The sequence below is a fragment of the Ambystoma mexicanum genome, chromosome 2p (assembly GCF_040938575.1).
Source record: "Ambystoma mexicanum isolate Mex_15411 chromosome 2p, UKY_AmexF1_1, whole genome shotgun sequence".
Lineage (NCBI taxonomy): Eukaryota > Metazoa > Chordata > Amphibia > Caudata > Ambystomatidae > Ambystoma > Ambystoma mexicanum.
This window is the reverse complement of record NC_090923.1, coordinates 123,184,739-123,207,934: the sequence shown is the minus strand read 5'-3', so window position 1 is coordinate 123,207,934 and position 23,196 is coordinate 123,184,739. Positions and strand designations below refer to the sequence as shown.

The 23,196-nt window shown below is 46.8% G+C and overlaps 1 protein-coding gene across 3 annotated transcripts in view; it reads right to left on the bottom strand.

The window, feature by feature from the left end:
* Positions 1-23,196, bottom strand: part of CHCHD6 (coiled-coil-helix-coiled-coil-helix domain containing 6) — a 3,402,742-nt gene that overhangs the window by 3,309,145 nt on the left and 70,401 nt on the right. For all 3 annotated transcript variants that reach the window (XM_069643379.1, XM_069643378.1, XM_069643380.1), the window contains exon 2: positions 3,246-3,357. In XM_069643379.1, the coding sequence (XP_069499480.1) occupies positions 3,246-3,357 (112 nt within the window). The remainder of the gene's footprint in view (positions 1-3,245; positions 3,358-23,196) is intronic.

Genomic DNA, 23,196 nt, shown 5'->3' with positions numbered 1-23,196 from the left:
AGTAGAGGATGGAGAGTAGAGGCAGGAAGATTTAGAAAGAGGCTGTTGCAGTAGTCCAGCCTCCAGAGGAGCAGAGCTCTGGAAACAGTGAGTTTCTAGGGCAAAGTGAGGAAAGGAAGAATACCTCTGAGGAGGTGCAGATGATAGTTTTGACTTCTTACAGATGTCAGAGATGTGAGGAGAGAAGGAGAGGTTGGAGTAGAAGATTATCCCAAGGTTCGTAGCCTCACAGGTAGGAGCAGGAAGAGGACCCAGAGTGGGCGGCAAGAGTGTTCTGATGAGGAGGGTCTCCGTCTTGCTGGCATTAAGGCAGAGATCATTGGCGGCATGAGAGAGAACGAGAGAGAGAACGAGAGAGAGAGAGAGAGAGAAAAAGAAAAGAGGTCAACCAGACCAGGGGCTGATCAGTGATAACCAGCTTATAACAGAGGAGCTTGAGCAGGATGGCATGGTTAACCGTGTGGAAAGCAGAAGATAGATCAAGGAGAATGAGGGCAGAAGGATGGTTAGAGTCGAGGTTGGAGAGCAGGTCTTCACAGATGTTCAGGAGAGCAGTTTCTGTGCTTCTGGCCACTATGAAGCCAGACTGATGGTCGTGGAGCCAACCAACAGATTCAGTGTGAATGCAAAGCTGGGAGATGGCCAGCTTTTCCAAGAGTTTTCCCAGGAAAGGAGGGATAGTGATTGGGCGATAGTTAGCCAGAAAGGAAGGATCGGCAGAGGGTTTCTTTAAGAAGGGATGCACAAGGGAGTGCTTCAGTGGGGAGGGGAAGGTTCCAGTGGCAAAAGTGTGATTATGGAAATGGGCTAGGGATGGAGCAAGGGTGTCGATGTGGTCCTTGATGGTTCTAGAGGAACAGGGAAAAACCTATTTGATGAGACTTTCATAGATCAGACTAGAAACGTTGACAGGGGTGAACAGGGTAAAGGAAGAGAAGGGGGAGAGGCAGCCACAAGAAGGCCAGGAGTGGAGGAGGAGGAAGAGGAATAGAAGGTGGACAGGATGTCCTGAGCATTAGTGATGAAATGAGAAGCCAAGGCCGTACAGAGGGCTTGGGAGGGAACAGGAGAGGTAGAGACTGCAGTAGAATTGTCCAGCTCCTTGCCGATTTTGAAGAGTTCTGCTGAGTTGTTAGATTCCTCAGAGACGCGGGCTTGAACGTGAGCTCTCTTCTTGGGCAGGACAGAGTCAGTACACCTTTGGAGCAGGCGACAGGCCAGTTTGTGAGAGGGTGCACTTGTGTTTAAGGGTGACGAGGTCGGAGTCCTAAGAGGAGTTGCACTTGGATTTGGGCTTTAAGCGGATCCTCATGACAGGGGCAAGTACATCAAGAGTGTCAGAGATAGAAAGATGAAGGTTGGAAAGGGCTGTATCAGGGTGGGAGTCAGCCAAAGGTGCAGAAGGAGGAGAGAAAGTAGCTGCGAAAGCCTCCACTGACACATGCTTCATGAGTCGAATGACCGAATAGATAGGTGGCAATGCTGGAGACGGCTTGGCCTGAGGGGAAGATGGAGACGGATGGGAGGAAAGGTGAAAGTGATCATTCCGGGAGAGAGGAGTGGTGAAAGGGTTGGAGAGGGGGAGGTCTGAGGAGATCAGAACATCCAGGGTGTGCCCTGCAGAGGGAGTTGGGCCAGAGAGAAGAATAGAGAGAGAGGGCGTTTCAGAGGTTAAGAAAGAGTCCTGCAGAAGGACAAGAGGCATCCAAGTGGATGTTAAGCTCTCCGAGGAGAAGTTACAACCCACTGCTGAGTGGGCATGAACGCAGGACGTTCTGTTTTTCACCACTGACCACACCAATGAGACTCGCCCTGATGAAGGAAATAATTTCCGAAATGCATTGGCTTTTTTAGTCTAATACATGTGGATTGTGGCAACTGCTTCCTCACTAAGGATTATTAGTGATAGCTTTTTGTTTAAACTACTATGGATAAATCATTTTTGATATGAATCAGAAAGACTCATCTTCCTTTCTCTAAGAAGTATGGTATATTATGGATACTTGAACATATTGTCGTGAATCAGATATAAATATGTGCCCATCTTGGGCCCCATATGAGAGCGGTTGTGTGACCCAGTACTATTACTTGGTCTCCAGCGTGTGCTCCGAGGAGAAGTTTAAAGGTAAAGGTGAGGAGGGAGATCCGCCCACTCAGAAAGGAAGGAGGCTACCTGACCTGGCGGCCGGTAGATAGTGGCCACAGTGAGAGAAAGACCAGGAGAGAGAGAGAGACAGAAAGAGAGAGAGGAGAAGAGAGAAGAGAAGAGAGAAGATAGAGAAGAGAGGAGAGAGAAAGAGCCTGCAGACCGGGCATTCAAAGGAGGAGTAGTCCTGCATAGGAATGATAGAAGCAGGGATCCACGCTGAGAAGATCAAGGCTACAACCCCACCGGGACGGTTGGTTCTGGGCACGGAGAGGATCTTGTAGCCATCAGGAAGGAGAGTGTCAAAGCTTGTGACAGAGCTGGCTGTGAACCACGTCTCGGTCAGACCGAGAATATCCAGATAGAGTTCTTCCAGGAGATGGCAGAGGTGTGTTTGACAGCTGAGCGAGATTTGAGAGAGGCAATGTGGACCAGGATGCCCCCTTTGAAGGACTTCTGTGGAGGGGTACAGGTCAGACATACACCCTGAGGAAGTGTTGAAGGCGACCTAGAATGGGCAAATGAGGAGAGGGCAAGGTAGCCAAAGGGGAGCAGGTGGGTGCTAGAAGGGTGGCGGAGGAAGGTGGCAACAGGGTGGCCGGAGAAGCAACCGAGGGAGCCGTAGAGGTGGCAGAGGATGGAGGAGGCAGAGGAGCCAGAGAGGGGAAAGAAGGGACAGCAGGAGGAGAAAGGAAGTTGATAAAGCGTCTATCAAAAAGAAGAAGGTTGGCCTGAGGGCCTTGGACCAAGACGGTGCCGTTTAGGTAAACATGAATGATGTAGGAGGGTGACATGGGTCGAAATGATCAATGTATGCGTCATTAACTATCAAGATCAGTTCTGTAGCATCCAGAGTGAGGAGAGTGGGGTGAGGGAGAAATAGGTTAAATCAATCTGCTAGCAAGGAAGGAAGATAGAGGGGGGGGGGGTCAAAGTGTACCATAAATTAGAGGTAAACAATCAATTCTGGGATTCACTCAGCACCAGCAATGTCCCCAAATGTGCAGAAATATGTGTGTGCGCTTTGCAAACGTTTACAATACATATCATATGGTGAACCTTTCCCTCTCCACAACTCTCGACCACCAGTGACCAATACCTGCATCTGAGGTATGGCACTTTTCTTCTGGTGCAGCAGTAAAGGATCCACTATTAGAGGGTGAAGTAAGCTGCTGCGAATCTTTCATCCGATTGACAACATCTTCAGAGAGCTAGACGAATGTAAGAAGACAAATAATTACAACAGAAATACTCAGTCATGGTCTTGTCAATTGCAATAATTGTTTAAGTTCCACACATTATAAATGTAAATGTCACTTTTTGCGACTAAATAAAAACTGAAGGTTGCATTTATGCTGTGAAATGTATCCAAAGCAATTATCCAGATTACAATTTGCTTTAATTCACATTGGTTTTCAAATCAATTAGTGCCTTGACATTTAGTGGATGGTCAAGTATTGAATAGGCAAGTATTTATCCATTCCATAAACACCAAAGTGGTAGGTTTAAGAAAATGTATGAAAACATCATCTACCTGAAACGGGAGAGTGGAAAGTCATTTCAGCTAACACACGCGACAGTGCGCCACCCAGTAGCCATTCCTGAAAGTTCACCTCTAGTTCTAAACCAGTGAGCAATGCATTGTAGGTATGCAAATTAATTGACGTACATATATTTTTGCTTTTCTACCCGTCGGATGTTTTGCTTGTCCTTTCGCCACAGTCCATGTGTCCTCTGGCCCCCTTTCCCTCCTACACAGGGCCTACTGCTCTCCCAAACTCCCTTTTCAATGAGGTGCGTCCCCCCTCCCAGGAATGTCTTGCTCCCCTCCACGGCCCCTTGTGGCCTACCCCCACGCTCCCCCTTCCATAACACCCCCCTGCATCTTTGTCCGTCTGCTTCCTGCCTCCACTTCTCCTGCCCCTCAAAGCACTCAGGTCTGCTTCCCACTACAAATCACTGGGTCGACAAATGATCTGGTCGCACTCGCCCTGCTCAAACCAACTATACGATAATAAAGAGTCTTTTTTCAGGTGTGACAGTCAAGAAAGGTCTTTTGGTATACATCCATGAAATCAGGACAATAATACTCTCCATTCAAATTGATCATGTGACCCCGTACAATAGAACCACAACTGTTCTTTCTAGGTTAAGTTTTATCATTATTCCCACCACAGAGAGTATGGTAGATCCAGTCCACAACCCACCAGAGAATATCTTTCGAGTGTTTTCTTTTTTATATAATGTTGCACAAGAGAAGCAGTCACAATGTTGTAACTGATAAGTGGTTGATATTCCCCTATACTGAAATTAACTGCCCAAATTGTTTTTCCCACATAGCCTAACCCGAAGGAGCATCCTACACAACATATATCAGAGCCTTACTGCAAAAGTTGGTAACATTTCTAAGCTCCCAGTACCAGTCTCTATTCAGAATTAGTACCCGGCACACTGCGTTCACGGGACACACTGAACGTGGATTGGCTTGTTTCCGAGCCATACCACAGTATAATCCCGTGGACGCACAAACATCGTTCGTGTGCCGGTTACACTGTTTTTTCAAGGCAACCTTGGAAAGGGAGAAGGGACCACACATAGCCCCTTCTCCCTTTACCAAGGTGGTCTTTTTTATTTTAATTTTTGTCCCATTGATTAGTACGGAGCAACTTTGCCCAAAATGGGGGCCCTGTTACTCTGTACTAATGAAGCAGTATGCACGGCATAGTGTTCCGAGGACCAGCGTGCACTGCAACGAAACCTTTTCAAATGGCAAAGACATGCTGCTTGAAAAGGTTTGGAAGCCATTAGTGTTTCTGGGGTGCAAACTCGGGAAAACCAGTATCCCGAGCCTGCATACTCCGGAATACTAATGGCAATAACCGCCTCGCCGGCGGGCCATTACCGCCTTATGGTAATACCCACGGTGCCACCGTTAAGGACCTCGCTACGCTCGGGCCTGTAACTTGAGGCCCTGGGGACATCACCATGGCCGGTAATGGCCCGCAGGCTTGGCAGTTATTGCCACAATAAATACTTTTTGTTGAGAGTTTACATATATGGCACAGCCCACAAGGGGAAGAAGTGTCCTATGACTGTTGGTTGGTCCAAACATGTGTTTTGATTGAGGGGCATTTTATTGATACAAGGCTTTGAAAGGACATTCAGCTTATGTCTCTTTAATGCAAACATTGGTGCCCGCTCTCCGGGAAGACTAAGTTATACAAGGGGTTTTGAATGTCCTCTATGTATTAAGTTGATATATTTGATATTTTAATTGTATCGCGCCCATACACAAGTGTTTCAGGGCGCGACGAGGCAAGGGAGGGGAAACGAGGGAAGACGAAACAACAATCTTACTAGGCCCAGTGACATTAAGAACCTGCAATTGCAGGGAGAGGAAAGTGCTGAACACGTGATAGAACAGGTAGTGGGGCCAGCAGGTGGTGTGAGAATAAGGTGTAGAAGAACAGGTGTCTGATAAGTGCTGGAAGGGGACTGAAGGGTTTCAGATACAGACCCAAGTCCAGGGGTTGCTGTGGGGCAGTGCAGGTGTGTGGCTGGGAGGGCAGGGATCTGGGCCCGAACTCAGAGGGTTACCAGGTGCCTGGTGCCAAAGCAGACAGATTAGCAGGGGAGAGGAAGAGCAAAGGCAGAAGCAAAGAGGAAGGCCTTGAGGTGCTTCCAGAACCGAAGATGGTTCTCCTCAAGTTTACGAGAGGCAGGGAGGCTGTTCCCAAGGGAGGCCCCAGCCGAGGAAAAAAATCTTCCCCCAACTCGTTGCTTGGAGAAGCAACTGACCCTGAGGCAGTTGGAGGTGAAGGAGCAAAGAACTTGAGTAGGAATGTATTTGCAGGGGGAAAGTTGAAGGTATTGTCAGCCCTGGCCCCAGAAAGCCTTGTTGACAATGCAAAGGGTCTTGAATTTAATCCTTGCAGCCACTGGGAGCCAATGAAGAGATTTCAGGGCTGGAGAGATACGATCCCAATGCTTGAGGCCAAGGACAAGTCTTGCAGTCCTGTTCTGGATGAGCTGCAGAGGGCGGAGAGTGGTTGCAGGCAGATTTAGAAAGAGGCTGTTGCAAAAGTCCAGCCTAGAGAAACCCAGAGCTCTGGAGACAGTGAGCTTCTGGGGGAAGGAGAGGAAAGGAAGAATACCTCAGAGGACGTGCAGTTGGTAGTTACACTTTGAGACGTCAGATGTGAGGAGAGAAGGAAAGCGTGGAGTCAAAGATGACCCCGAGGTCCTTAGCCTCACAAGTGGGAGCAGGGAGAGGGCCAAGGGGGGCCGGGCAGAGTGACAAGAAAGGAAGGTGCAGGTGTGCCGATGAGGAGGATCTCGGTCTTACTGGCATTGAGACAGAGGTCGTTGGAGGCGCTCCACTCCTGGATTGCAGAGACACAAATGAGAGAGAGAGAAGAGGTGGCAGAGGGGAGCCTGAAAACAAGTTGGTCATCATCAGCATAGCACTGAAGTTTTGAGCAGAGAGCAGCAATGCAGTGATCGAGCGGTGCCAGATATTGGTTGAAGAGCCAGGGAGAAAAGTTAGACTCCTGGGGGGCACAGCAGGTAGAAAGTGAGATAGATGAAAGGAAAGACCCAAGTTGGACATGGGAGGGCTGGTTGGAGAGGAAAGAGGTCAGCCAGACCAGGGCCTGATCAGTGATACCAGATTATCACGGAGGCAATTGAGCAGGAGGACATGGTTGACCGTGTCAAAGGCAGAAGAAAGATTGAGTAGGATGGGAACAGATGGGATATTAGAATCAAGGTTGGAGAGCAAGTCTTCACAGATGTTCAGGAGAGCAGTTTCCATGCTTCTGGCACCTCCGAAGCCAGACGGATGGTCATGGTGACAACCAACAGTTGGAATGCTGCAATACATTATCCTGTTTGTGGATACTTTTGATTCAAGAGTCTCTCTGTGTGTGTATCTTTAGCTATTTTAGCCATCTTTAATAACTTCCTTGAGTAGCCCCATGTATGCAGTCACCTTCAGCATATAACATGTATTGCTGTGGTATACCGTAATTTCTTTTCATATGGTGATACCATCTATAATGGAGTTTATCCCGCTGAGCTAGAGGATGGATAGTATCATAACAGAGTATCCATAAGACACTGGGATAAGGCCCATTTACCCTTTTTCCATTTATTCTCAAGGTCGAAAATATTGCTTGCAGTAGTGAATTTGATGTGTGGGCTATGACTATTCAAACAGTGGAAGAGGTATATCTCCAGTCAATACTGGGAGAGCATCTACATAACTTTGCCAAATGGATATGTTCTGAACATAAGGATTCAAATCAAATGGGAGATGCACACTCTCCTCCATATAAATTAAATTGCCCTGCTGGAGATAAAAAGTAGTCCCAACGGAAAACAGTTTTTTTTTAACTCAAAGAATTGTACTAGTAAACCAAAACTAATGACATCCACTATGAAATTTGTTGGGGTGGGTGGAGGAAGAGGGAATATCTTTCTGAACAGATTTTACTTCTCCATAACAATCAGTGTTTTCCTTTGGAATGTCAGTATATTGCGAATCCGATGTGGTTAACAACTGCTCCCTATGATAAAAAGGCCAACCTTTGCATCTTCACTGTTGTGCGCTCTTGCAGGTAGGTTGTAGTTTTTTTGACTGGGGTTGGATTATAGGAAAACATCCACATGCTTACGGCAAGAAAGGGCTCCCAACCAGACACTAATTGCTTGCGCGGAGTTCGGGCAGAGTTCCAGTCTGCTCCAGTGCTCTACGAGTGAGGACGTGTTTTCTGCTGCTGTCGCTGCTGTGCCTTTAAGGTTTTTTCCCAGCATCACCTTCAAAAACCTGCCCTGCGCGCGGAGCGCGCGCGGAGTTCGGGCAGAGTTCCAGTCTGCTCCAGTCCGCGCCAGGACAAGGACAAGGGTCAGGGGTCAAGGCTCCAGACGGTCTAAGAGCCCTAAGGTAACTTTTACAACTAAACCTGTCCGCGAAATCCACCGAAACCCACCAACTACCAAATATCAACTTCCAACTATCCTCCTTTTTATATCTTTCCCTACCGGCTACCCACTCCTGTTCTCTCACCCTACTCCTTCTTTCCCCTTTCCTACCCGCCAATCACTTCCTACTGTGTCCCCCTTTCCCTCTTTCTCTTCCCTCTTCCACCTACCTCACTGTCCCCCTTTCCCTTCCCTCCCCTTCCCTCCCCACCACCCCCCCTCCCTAATTTCCCCTCCCATGGAGGAAGATTCAGATCAGCGCAGACTCAGAAGCAAAGTGCGTAAGAACCTACACGCACCATCGGCCGCCTCGGCCCTAACCTCTTTACATCTTCTGAAGCCTTTGACGTCGCCTGCCTTGACTCCTCGAGGAGATCTTCCCTTTCCGATGGCGAGCCAAACTCATGGAACTACCATAACTTCTGGGACACAGTCATCGGCACCCATGGAGCCTGTGAAGCTGGACGCCCCCCCTGGGCCTGAATCCCGGACCGTTCATACGCACCTTACAACGCATAAAGGTGGTCCAGCTAACGCCACAGCGCCGGCCAGCTGTCTGGTGCCAGCTCCTGACGCGACCTGCCCTCTCACCGCTTCGGCGAGTGACCCATTCTGTGCAGGGACCGGAGGGTCCCCGCCAGTGGGTCTGAGGGCGCCCGCATCAGTTGACTCACCCGGCACAGCCCGGCCAGATCCCGCTGTATCAGCCGACACGGCTGAGCTGAACAACATAGCGGCACCACCAAACACTTCTTTCAACTTGACTCCGGCCCACACGCAGTCATCGGTCTCTGAGCCTCGTTCTGAGTCCCAGCCATGCATGTCCAATATAACCATCGAGGCGATGATTCATATAACTACGGACGATCCCAGGACCTTATCGGATATGGCTAGACGTGAGACGCTAAAAAAACAATCATCCTCCGCTCAGGCCCCAGTGGCGCTTTGCATGGCACCGGACCTGACCTCAGTCAATCTCACACAAACATCCGAGATTGAGCTGAGCATTCTGCAAGACAATATATCTACAGCTGAGATTTCTCTTCTCAAACCTCCTTCAGATTCACAATCTCAATCTCAAAACAAACCCAAAGACACATCGATGAATCCCTTCTTGGAATCAATAACTGACACAGATTCAGATGAGGACCCCACCTCTCCGAACATCGCTTCGCACAAAAAACTGTGCGCCCAAACAAGACCACCGCACAAAAATCAAACTAATACAAGAACGAAACCTGTGCCAACGACACAAGCGCTCAACAAATTGTCGGCACCAACAAAAAAAAAAAAACACCAAGTTCTGGCGTCTGCGTCAGCAAAATCTTCCAAGCACCCACCAAGAGAGGCCCGACCCCAGCCTCGGAAAAAGAGAGGTGATTCTAAACTTTCTTTACCCACACCTCTCTTGTCATCCGCCTTGCTGAACTTCTTCAAGATCCAAGGGAAAAGAAAACTATCGACCGACTCTGAGCTGTCTGATGCGGAAATTCTAGAAGCGCCTGACGAAGCCGCGCCTGCCTTAAAAACCAGAAAAATTGTAGATACTGAAAGCCCCCACCCACCCATTTGTCCTACAGATCTCAAAGACAACCTACAAGACCTTCAGACACCAGTCGCGTTGACCCCTGAGCGGATACTTTCCGCTCCACTCATCACTGCCCCAGACATCCAAGCTGAGAAACACCTTTCTAGAAACCCAGAATCCAGCTCATCTCCTCACTTAATATTCAAAGATTGCCCGGCTAACCAGGGCCTTCCGGGCATTCTAGACTTATTACAGCCCAAGCCCGTCTCTTCATACAAAGCAAAGCCCACACACTCGTGGCCGACAGCCCACCTACCCATCCTTCTCCCCTTGGCGTCGCCGGCAGATTCACCACCCAGCGTCATCATACAAGACGACAGCGACCAACACCAGAGCCCGGTCACAGAGAGACATTCAAACGACGCAGAATTCGAAAGAAGATCAGTAAGGCGCAGGCATTCCCTGGCGAACTCTGCATCTTTAGGACCCAGAGATTTCCCAAGAAACAACAGACCACTCTTGGATCCTGCCTCTACACCTCAAAAAGACACATCGGGCAACAGAAAAGATTTAACGACAATTATGTCGGCAATAACCATCGCAATGGCCCCTTTCTGCAAACTCTATGAATCATTAGGAGATGCATCAAGAGACAACACGGCCATCTTGGCCTCCATTCAGTCTAAACTCACCTTCCTCGAAGGCTACATCACTGCTATCGACTTGAAACACGACATATTTAACACCTCAAAAGACCCAACACTGTTGGCCCCACAGCAACTACACTCACACGCGTTAAGGACGACGATCCTTCCTCAAAAGTTCTGTGCTGACAGCTCTACACAGACGTCCAACACTACCTCCCTTATTGACCTTGCTCCAATATTTTCGAGCAAACCAAAGCCCACGTCAGTGGCTCTAACGCCCACTTCCAGTCTCCACCCGACTACTGCTCAAAACCAGGACCGGACCCAACGGAGAGTCCAAGGCAAAAAGACACTAAATCTAGCGCTAAGCGATCATCAATCCTCCTCGCCGATTCATCCCCACAATCTTCTGTTAGAACGCGGCCTAACAAACTCCGACCATCCTATCTCAACGGACACCTTGGATCTGTCCAGGCCACGGCCTCAAACCACAATAACCTTGGCCCAGTCTTCGAAAACCTCTGAAGAATCTTTCGTTTCAAGTTCTCTACCTCCATCTGCAGCTCAAGAAGTGGCCGACTTACCTATGGCACCTTCATCTACTCAAGATGCTGGACAAACCCCTTGCCGGCTGCCCACTCTACAGGCGCTCCCTGAGGCCCCATCCACCTCAACATGGGAGCCGGCTGGGAAGCATCTCGAGATTCACCCTCTGCCCACGCCTGCTTCAACCACGTCGACCAAACGAAACACTAACCACGTTCAAAGTAGTGTGGTAGATAAAATAAGACCACCAAAGCCGCCCAAGACCCCCAAGCCAACGGAACTGAACCCGTCCAACGGTAAGCCAACTAGAACCATAACCCTGTTCAAAATCGAACAGATCTCAAGCAAAGATAAATACATAATCCTCAATAGAAGAACAGTGCTGAAAATATCATCGTCAATACCCGCCTTAAAACATCTGAAATCGGACCACTTTCAGCGGGTCGAACCTTACCACAGAGACAGCAAGGCCAAGGCGCTCCTTTACATCTACAGCTCGGCAATACAAGATATCTGTAAACAAGCAGGCGAAGACCTAAAGGCAATAGGGTTCCTCCTTTCAGAAATAAAAGCCTACGCCGACAGACCAACCCCTTCTGGGGTATACTCAAAGAAGGATATTAACGACCAGAGCCCATCTAGACGCCTCCACGAGCGCAGAGACAAGTTAAGGTCCCACTTCAATGTTCCATCAAGAAAAAAGTCAAGCTCTGATCAGACCCATGAACATCGGGCAGACCCTACCCGAGACCACTTCTCTCAATATAGAACCTCATCGAAAGCGGTCTGGGTAGACGTATCACCCCAAAGGCCCCTCTACCACAGTGAACACAGGCAAGCCACACCTACCCGCGGCTTGCCTCAGTACCATCAAGACAGGCAACGCACGGATAGACCAGCGCATGCCCGGAGACACTACTCACCTCAAAGTGATAGTCGTGCCTACAGGTCTCAACATCGACACCCAACTTCTGCTTCATCACCAGCGAAATCCACTACAAGGCCAACAGGACCGTGGCACTGGATTAAAGAAGTTCTAGCTCCAAACAAGGCAAAATAGCAATCACTAGAGGAAGCCGACGTCCCCCCACATCTAAAACTTCTAACGCTGGCCTCCTGGAACACAAGGGGACATACTCATTTAACGACTCAAAACTGCATAGACTTACAAGAGTTCGACATCCTCTGCCTCCAGGAAACATGGCTGCTAGACAAACCTGTGTTGGATGGATACGAAATTGTGATATCACCGGCGGTAAAGGGCCCTCTGGGTCGTCCCTCAGGGGGTCTCTTAATAGCGGTGAGATCGGACCAAAATTTAAAAATTCTTAAAACTACCGCTAACTCCTACGGGGTTCTGGCGGTCCTGTTGGCATGGAACAGCCCGTCGGACTCCCTCAAACCATCTTCTAAACCAAGCCTGTCGCCCCCCCTTGCGTTGATCACCACCTATTGGAACCCACAGAGAACCTCCACATCTCTTTTTTGCCAAACTATGGAGGAAACAATCGACGACATTTGTATAGAATGGGAGACGCCATGGATCATTATTTGTGGTGACCTCAACGCTAAGTGCGACCAGCCGAAAGAGATCTCTTCGAAGGACACGGAACCCACGCAAGCCGAACGAAGAGGCGAAGTATGGATGGCACTCATGTCCTCTAGGAACTTACACAACGCCGCCAAGATTAGAGAAGGCCAGCCTCTCCTACCAACATGGAAAAGAGACCACTGGTCGGCCACTTTGGACTATATTTTTGCCTCTCCAGCCCTGTGTGCACAAGTCCAAGACTTCCAAGTGCTGGAAACCACGTCAAGCGACCATAACCTTTTGTGCCTCTCCTGGGCCTCAACAGCGCTCCCGAACGGCAGCTACCTCCCTGAGGTGGAGCTCAATCCACAACAAATGCGCTTGCGTCTGTCTGCCGCAAACATAAGGGCAATCACCTCTCAATACGTGACAAACCAAAACGCGGAGGCTCCCCTGGACTCTCCTGGTAGACCAAACTACCTCCCACTCCTTCTATCCTACAAGCATTCTTCGACGTTGGGTCCAAAAGCCCAAAAGATCCACACTCATCACTTCGACAAACAAATAGCACTCAAAAAAACGGCATTGAGAAAGCTAAAAAGACAAGTCAAAGCTGTCAAAACCGTCGAAGCATGGAATAAGTGGGCCAACGAATTTCGAATGTATAAGGCATGGTTAAGAGCCAGACGGGTAGACATCTACCAGAGGGATGCTGAACTTATGCTCCGAGTCCTAACAACTAAAAAGACAGCAGACTTTTGGTCTCTAATAAACCGCACGCAAGCGACAACCTCCTCAAACATGAGTAACGCTGTTCCGGAGCAAGCCTGGGTTACTTTCTTTACTGACCTCTATGCGAGCCCATCGGCAGTAAAATCTCAGTGTATCACCATGCCAGACTCCCCATGGGTGGACCTTTCAGCCGTATCTGACATATCTCTTGCAATCAAGAGGCTTAAATCGTCCAGAGCGCCAGGTCCGGATGGGCTGTCTAACATAGACTTAAAAAAACACCACGACGAATGGTCCACCTTCATTGCTAACTTGTTCAGCCACTGCAGACAAACGAGAAAGATCCCACTCTCGTGGTGCACATCCATCATTATTCCCATTTACAAACAGGGACCCAGAGACATCCCGGGCAACTATCGCCCGATAGCCTTGCTGGACATCATGGGCAAGATCTTTGCGTCTCTCCTCCTAGGCCACTTTCAACAATGGGTCAAAACAGCCCCTTGCAATGACCCCCTTCAAACAGGCTTTAAAAAGCAAGGGAGCACTACACTGAATATATTCATACTATCCCTGCTGAAAGCAAAAACGAAAGAAACTTCTCAGCCTGTCTACGCTGCCTTTATCGACCTTTCACAGGCTTTTGACAAAGTCGACAGAAGGAAATTATGGGGCAAGTTAAAAAACTGGAATTGCCCAGAATCGGTCCTAAATCCACTAATGGCCTTGCATACCAACACCACTCTCAAGGTCAGGTTGAACAGACAAGGCACTCTTTCTAGGGAAATCAGTGCAAACAGAGGGGTCAAGCAAGGCTGCCCACTGGCTCCAGCCCTTTTTGTCGCATTTCTTGGTGACTATAAAGACTCTGAGCGGCATGTCCGCTCCTTTCCGCCAAAGCTTGGAAATACGGTTCTGTCACGACTCCTCTACGCGGATGACATGATTTTGTTTGATCAGACGCCAATCGGCTTGCAACGGCAGCTCGACAATCTCGCAGCCTATATGTCAACCAACAACTTACTAATAAACCAGGCCAAAACCAAAATCATGATTTTTTCAAAAGACATTCGTCCTCACAAAAAACCAACATCGTGGACAGTAAACAACACCAGAATTGAGGTGGTTTCCCACTTCAAATACCTGGGAGTAGTAATTGATGGTTCAACCAAGGAACAGAAAATGCAAGCTCAACTCTGGTCAAAAACAAAGCTTCTGACTTCTCAACTTAAAGCGATCGACAGGAAATTTGGCAAATACTCACTCTCCCCGGCCATTGCCTTCTACAAAGGGAAAATAGTGCCAGCGCTAACATATGGCATGGACGCAATGTTCACGATTCCACACCAACTATGGCGAAGGCTAGAGGGCCACATCTGGAAATCACTTTTGGGTTTACCAAATGCAATTCCCATCGAAGCAGTCAGAAGAGAACTGGGGCTGCTCTCGCTAGGCACGACTGTCAGTGTGGCCTCGCTTGCCTTGTTTAGAAAGACCTTAATAAAAGATGGCCTTCAAATCTGCAACTTCATCAGCCAAGAGCTGTCATCCACGTCCTCCAAAGCCGTTCTGCTTTGGGTGCGTCGGCAAGAACACACACTGGAGGAAGTGTTATGTTCCAAACTTGACCTAATTTCAAACCCCCAAAGGGTAAGCGACAAATTAAAGACCCAAGACTGGATCTCCACCACAGAAAAAGCGGCAGCAGCGAAATGCTTAAGACATCTCCCGCCAACATTTAACAAGGTGAAATCGCCCCTAAATTACTGTGTTAAATTCCCAGATAAAAAACTTAGAGGAATATTTTTGCGAGCACGTCTCAACCTACTCCACACAAGAGAAATTTTGGGGATTAGATCTTTAACTGCCATAACTACCTGCAGGCTATGTAGTGATCCTGACTCAACGGAGTCAATACGCCATCTCTTGTTGAACTGCCCCTCGCTGAACCGAGAACGCATGGCCTATCTTCCTCCACTATGGCACGACTCAACCCTGATTGAAGAAAACACATGGTGGTGCCGTCTGATTTCTGGTGAAAAACCCCGCTGGGCAACGGCTACGGCAAAAATAATTCAGGAGGCCTTCCTCAAAATTGCGAACCAAAGCTCGAATTCTTTACCGGAGGTGCACGGTGGATACCAACATGACCACACAGATGCACGACATGAAGTCTCAACAGGCGAACCAGGCGTCGGCTGAACATCCCCCTTTATTCTGTAAAACTCCAACCTTGACCTGATCACAAATTCTCAACGCCTCGTCTGATCACCGCCTTCTGCATCTGTGTGGGTTTCCGAATTTTATTGAAACTATGAACTGATACCCCTTGTAAAAATCATGCTTTTCTAGTTGATTATGTACAAGTAAAAAAAAAAAAAAAAAAAAAAAAAAAAAATTGCTTGGATGGATTCAAACCATTGTTGTACAGGGAGGAGTCCATCGAAAATAGTAATGGATACACTTTGCTGGTACAGATATTCAAACTCCTGTTGGGTGAAAGAGTTCTGTCCCAAGCCCTTAGATGTCCACTTCTTTATTATTTCTGGTGTGGAATCCTCTCTCAGCATCTATAACGATCTGCCTCATTAATAATTGAATGACCATGTCTTCATATTGGGCCGAATACATCAAACCAATATCTCCACACTTATAGTCGGTTTTGGGACCAACTGATGTTTATTTTTGAGGGTGCCCAAGTCCAACTGTTCTCGTACTTGGAGAATACTCCAAAGATGTCTTGGTTTTCTAAGCAGTTCCACAAGGACTTATCTTTCAAAATGTTTATATTTCCCATGGAAGTCATGCCATGTAATTACATTTCTAATTGTAATGGCATACAATTAGGCCACAGCATGATATAGTTAACTCTGATCTGCAAAGAACTAATTACATTTTATTTTCTGAAATAGTATATTTCAATTTCTGTCTGAAACCAATTTATTTGTATGGTCTGAATATAGGGGCCCACTTTCCTAATAAGAATTGAGAGCTCTCCAGCCGTTAAGGTTTGTTTAGAGAGATTACATATAGGAATAGCTTGCTCATTTTAAGCAAAATTATTTACTAAGTGCATCTCTGGTACTACCTGGTTTAGAAGATTCCTTGGGAGTTAATGTTGGGCTAACCTTAAAACGATGTGTGCCCCCAAGTGCTCCTTCGGGGAGTTTCACAAAGCAAGGATGTCTATTTCTAAAAGGAATGTAGTGCCTTTTTATCAAAATGTTCTCTCCTAAGGTATCGCTATATAAAGAGTAAAAACAAAATTTAAAAAAAATGGAACAACATGTAGTTAAGGATGTCAAGGCAGTCCTCCGAGAGGCAACGATATAAGCCATTTTTTTAAATTCTAATATCTTTCGCTAACCTATTTGTCTTGTTGCCAATAATGAATAATCAAAAATGCATCTACTCGTTCGGTCAATCGATTCTAGCTTATCATTTACTTTCAACAGTGTTGAATTGTCTAAACTTTTTTTTGCAGCCTCATCCATGTCCTTCTGGATATTTTTACTCACTCGCTGGACAGCTATAGTTGATTTGAATTGTACCATTCCAACACAGAACTAAATTGGTTATCAACGGAGTTCATCTTGTTTGCAAGTGTTCTTTTTCCTCCCTCTCACGACATCAGAATAAAATGCAGTGATTTTTGCTTAACACACCAGGAACACTAATGTTCTAATGCAAAAGTGATTCAATATTGCCAATTTCAAGGATGTCGAAAATTCACTTTTGTTTAGCCATTACCACCACCTTCTAGGATGACATTATCCCACAAAAGAAAAAAAACAATTATTGCTGATGGGTTGGCCTGGCCGGGATCCAAAGAGGATCCAAAGAGGAGCGATTACTGCATGCCTCGGGATTGCTTATGTAACACCACATTATTTTGTGACACTTAGCAAGGCATGGATGGTTGGGACCCCCTAAACACGTTAATCTTACAAGTGTTTTTAAGATAGAGTGTGCAAAGATTTGTTTGTCACCTCCCCCCACCCCCAGTGAAGCCAGAAGCTGAACTGCCTGGTGCATCTAGTGGCAAAGATGGCACCAGCTAGATGTATCCTTGTCTTGGAAGCCCCGATTGGGTGCTTGTGGAGCAGATCAGAGTAATGCCAGGCTGGTGCACTGTTCCCTCTGATCTTTATCTGAATCCCAGACAGAGTGAGCAAGAACAAATCACTGCATTCAAATCTCAGCAGTGTTTCCAAACCCCACAGCATGAAACTTACCAAAGAGGTGATTAGATTTAGCGGGCAGTCTTTGAATAAAGGTTATGATGGGGAGTACTCTAGAGCAACGCAGCAACCCTCATGTTTTGATCTCCATCTGCTTGTAGGCGCAAGTTGGAAATGGTCCCCATGCATGTAAATACTCATCGTCATGCCCGTCCCTAGGGAGGCATCTTGTCTTTGGCTAGGAGCCAACTTCTGGAATGCTACCTGCCTTCACCTACACCTCTCAGGTCCATTCTCCTCTCACACATTTTTTGTTTCCCTTCCCGGTGAACATGGTTTATGGCTTTGCTGGCAGGCCACTAACCCACAAACACATTTGAACTTTTGCTGCAATCCAGGTACCGGGGTGGGATGTCCAAATGTCATATCGCCAGTAATGTCCGGAGTCTATGCAAAATTTGGTGCTGTACGGTAAAACGGTGTTGAATTGTATGAGGAACAACGCTTCGCTAAGCCACAAATACACACATCTTTTGACTTTTATATATGTATATGATCTGGCCAACACTCGCATTGTTTGCATAAGTTTGTGAATGTTGAAAACGACTTAACAGTGTCGCGTTATTGGGACTAAATGATGGTGAAACATTTGATAAAATGGTTAAGACAATCCATCTGGTCCTAGTGATTGTCGGGTAGTGATTGAATTATTCCCTGCCTTTCATCGCTAATATTGTCATGTTCCAAGGCTTCTCTAGTTTCATCTGCCAGTTTGGGTAACATTACTTCCTGTGGGCAGGTGGATCTTATGTCGGAGTCCATAGCCTGGGTTGCATAAAGGGGTGGAGGGGAGGAATGACATTGAAAAAAAGCTAGTTGTCCTTGTTCCGCCAAACATAAGAGCCCTGTTCATCCTTGAGAGCAGTAACGACATGTGGGAATGCAGTCCCTTTAGTTTATATGCGATTCATTTATTGGCCTTATTCGACGGTGTATAATAGTATTGCCTCATCTTTTATAGAAAATGTGCTTTGCAATCGGTACCAAGTACTGCAAGCTCTGCCCTTGCAGATTTTAGCTGTCTGTATGAATGCCTTTTAGCATCCTGACATTTTATCAACATCTTCAAGATCGTGTACCTTACATTTTGTACAGAGGCTCTGCTCAGGGTCATTTTCTCGAAGTATTCTGTAAGGGAGGTCAGATAAGGCTTGGACTGCCTCACCACATCGTTCCACAGGTAATAGATTTGTTTTAGCCTCCTGCAAATGACAACTTTACTGTGATCAGGTAGTGGTCAGAAATGGATCTCTGTGAAATCTCTGCAGCCAAAAAAATAATCTAACGTTGAATAGCTGTTGTGGACATGTGAAGGATGGGTATAATACCCTCATACAGTAAAATCCAAAATGGCATCATGAAAGGCAGTTGGTCTCAATGTCGACATGTGTCTGCTCTGATTTTACCTGTCAATTGATTTTTCTAGAACTGCATTAAAATCTCCCTCAAGGATTTGCTCTCTCACCTAGAACCTGCCAGCAACACAGATCTCTTTATAAAAAGGAAGTTGGATGATCAATTGAGCTATGAGTAGATAGGAGTATGTCTTGGCTCCAATTTTCCAGCTTAATGCCCAACATTCTGACCTCTGGATCTCTAGCCAGGATGGAGGCTTACGCTGCCATACCGGTTGACAATAATATGGCAATCTCCCATCCTTTTCATCTAGATCTCACTGTTCTTGTCGGTTTTTAGATGGTAGGCCTCTTGTCAGAAAGCCGACTGCCTTTAGGAGTTCAGATATTAGCGTATAGCTCATTATTTAAAAGCAAAATCCATCCTCGGATATTAGTGATGCCATTAAGAGAGTGCATCGTCCCAGGGAGCGCGCCAGCTTGTCAGTCAGTATATGGGAATAAACGGTGTAAATATTCCTCGCAAAGTGTGGTAATTTGAGAGCCATTAAGCAAAAACTAATTAATCAAAAAGCCCCATATTGTGACCATTTTCATGGGTTTGGCCCAAATAACTATCTGAAATACTAGCAACATGAATAGGCATAAGCAACAGGTATGCCAAAGCACTAGTTAAAAAACAGAAAATAAATTAGTACGCATGGCCCTGGTCGCGCTCCCCCAAGCCCTGACAACTAGAAGAACTATTGCAGGGCAAGCTAAATATTCCGATCGTGTATCACTGCATATGTCACTGTACACTGCAGGGATGGTTCTATGTCATTATTTTGATTTTTGTCGGTCACCTAACATAACGACCACTTTTTTCGGGCGATTATTAGTCAGCCTACAAAAATTGAAATAGTCACATTTCTATGCCACCCAGCCCCACACTCTCTTCCCGGTTTTACTCCAAATCAGGGGGGGTTTCACCTCCGAACACCCCCTCTGTAATCCCTGCTGCTTCACTCTTCTCCCAAGACCCCCCTCCAAAACACACACAATTCTGCGCGTCGCAGGGGCTGACAGTTCGATTTAGAAAGACCACTCTGTGTGGTCACAGAGCAGTCTTTCTAAATCATTTTTCTTTGTTTTGTACTGTAGGAACCTCAATCACACTTGATGCATCCTGTCTTGAGTGAGGTCAATCTCTCCAGCTCCTCCTTGGCGACCTCCAACGGAATGCCCCATACATTGATATTATTGGGTCTTGACCAGTTTTTGCCTTCTTCAGTCTTCTCTGTCTAAAGTTTGATTCTCCTCGGCTGGTGAACTTGTTGGTGCAGAATGTCTTGGTTGTGTATGCCTCTGCCACTCTGCGAGCAAGTGAAATTACCTTTTTAGTTAATATCTTTATAGCTTTTGACCGGTAAGCCGAATCTTATGAGATATCCTGCATTTTCAAAGTAAAAAAACAATGTGTGCTTTTGTTGCTGATACTGCAGCATCACATGATGGTGCTGTTGAATGTTCCTCCACTATTGTCACTGTTATGGGTGGATTGGTTGGCATCTCTTTCACGTATTCTGGTGGGAAGCAATACGCCTTTTATGTTCTGTGATATTTGCTGAGGGTTCCCTCCCCGCTCCTTCCTATCCTTTGTGTCCTGCCTGACCCATCTCATTCTAGTTTCTCAACAAGAGCACTGCACAAAGAAATGGGGAATCCAACACTCAGAATTGCGTGTGGCTGGGCAATTTGCAAGGTGTGAATCACAGAACTACACAGATTGATGATGGCCAAGATGGTATTATCGAACCTATGAAACTGCACACAAGGTTCACTCTCAAGAGCTTACAGACTTGATAGGTAGGTAAGCTACATTTGTAGGATTTCCGGTTGCCAGATTTCCGAAATAAACCTGGGCCAAGACTAGATTATCCAATGGCCATTGTGAAAATGGGCTTGCAACTAAGAGTCAGCCTCCCAACTATCTCTATTGTGACAAATCAGTATATTCTAGGGAGTCCTGGTATATACCTTTTGAAGGATGATTAATGCACTTGATACAGCACACCGGGAGATCCTCCCATTTACCTCCCACTCGGTCGATTCCGTCAACGCTGCATATAAATCCAAACTCGGTTGAAGACAACAGCGCTTAGCAGAAATAAGACTTATTTCTTTACAGTTGTAGAAAAGCGATCAATGAATCCGGCTAAAAACCCCTCACGTGAAATTGGCCCCTGAGCAAGGATTCATCAGGTCTTTTCCACATAATCTTACACATGAGAGTAAGATACATTTAAACAATACATTTCTTAACTGAACATCCCCACCCCTTGACGGGCATTACCAGTACTATATGCCTGCTTGTACAATTCAATTCTATGTCAAGACCGGAGGCGCCCATTATGCTTCTCTTTCTTTTATTGTTTTATAAATAGAAAGCTCAGCAGCAAGTGTTTATGTACCTTACTGAGAGCACAGATATGCGTGACAGGCAAAAGGTGCATGAAAAAACACAAACTTAGAAAACATCACTGTCTCAGAACCAAGAAAACTCCATTTCCCATGAGACTCCAATAAAGGTTCAGCAAAAGGTCACCAACATGTGACCTCAGTACACCAATGAGTATACAGCTGTCCATAGAAAAAGTCCTGGTATGATGCAACTTCCTCTTTTTTGCTGCTCACAGCAAAGATAAGTACCTTCATATCTTATTGTCTTATGAATTTTCATAACTATATTTAAATCATTTTTTGAATATATTTACATATTAGAATACGTAAGCTACTTTTTGCGTGTAACATTTTATTTTATTTTTCAAATTGTATTTGTGTAACAGGCGCGTAGAGCGCGTATTTTCTTGATCTCTAGCGCAGTGATCTCCCACGTCAGCTGCTTTGCTAACATCGGAAGACCTCTGCCGATAGACTGGAGCCCTTGCGCTCGCAAGCAACTCTGCCTTTTTTTCTATTAATATCTTACTTCGAGTCGCATTACGACGTTCACGGCCTCCCGGCTCACCTTGTCATTTCTTTCCAAGGCTCGGGGAGGCAGCGCACGGAGATTTTATGACCGTGGTTGCTCCCCGTGACCGCTAGAGGGAGTTCCTGCTCCCCAAGTCCTTTCCTCTGCAGCTGGTGCTCGCGCTTTCATTTCCGTTGCTTTTTACAACAGAATATGAACGCGAGCGCTAGCTGCAGCATACAAAGCCCCTTTTCACGGTCATCAACCATAAAAAATAAAAAAATTAAAAAATCAAATGAAAAAAAAGCAAAACGAAACAGAAAGGAAGTCTCAGGATTCATCCTTCTAGAAGACCGCAAAGCATTGTGTTCCACACACCTTCCTTTGCTTATAGATTAAGTGGGCTGACAGAAGGCTTTCTGTTGCCCATAAGAGACACTTATCATAAAACAAAGGGTGCAATCAGAATTTATTATGGCAGCTCAACACTTCCCTCAGACAAACCAAGATTGGTCTGATAATGAGGAGGAAGAATATCAGATCGATGAGGTGGCAATGGCAGACAGCCTCAAAAAGGTGCTGGGATCTTCAGTGGAGACCAGCATCAAGAAGGCAGTATCTGAGATGCTCTTGCCTATCCAGCAGCGCCTATACAGTCTGGAGGAGCATCTGCAGGAGACCTCGCCGCCTGGGAGAAAGAAGACGCATAAAAGGAAGCACCTTTCAACTGGGGGATGTACTCCGGCTCGTAGGAGCAAAGCCTCCATGACCCCCCGGAGCCAGCCAATACCGGCCACCGCTGCCGTCTCAGACGCCTTTTCCCAGCTGAAAAAAGCCTTTATGAACAGGATAGACACCCCTTACCTTCAAGGACCCTCTTACCTCGAGGAACACAACAGGGGTACTAGACCCTCAAGCCCGGAGGAATACCAACAGGGCACGACGACGAGGTTAGAGTGGTCTATGATATTGATCAACCCCCTTCATCCTCTTAGAAGGACACACAAACCATAGGGTTGCGACCCTCAACCTCGGGGATTGTGGCAGTCCCCATCACCAAGAAGGTAACCGGGGAACAGTCTCCTTCCAGGGGAATGTGTTCTCCGGAAGATCTTGTGCACCCCAGATCCACCGACTGGGAACTGTCGTCCAGAACAACTAATTACATCAAAAACAGTCTACGCAAACCTCTGGATAAGGAAGTAAGGGCCAGACTAAGAGCAGAATGCCCCTGTGCCGAAATTCCAGGAAAAGTAGCCCTCACTCCGGAGCTAGACTCCAAGATGATTACATTTCTGGGAAAGTATGTAAAGGAGCCGAGGAAGGGCATTGACTGCACCTGGAAGTCCTGCCAGGACAGGGTCCTGGACGTCACCGGAACTCTAGCGAAGATTATGGACCTAGCCGAAGCAGCCATTGATTCCAGTGACCCCGTCGACCCAACAATCCTTTCAGGTTGGGCACAAAGAGCACTCTGTTTACTGGGTAATGCCAGTTGCGCCATCTCGGCAGTGCGCCGTAAAGGCACCCTATTT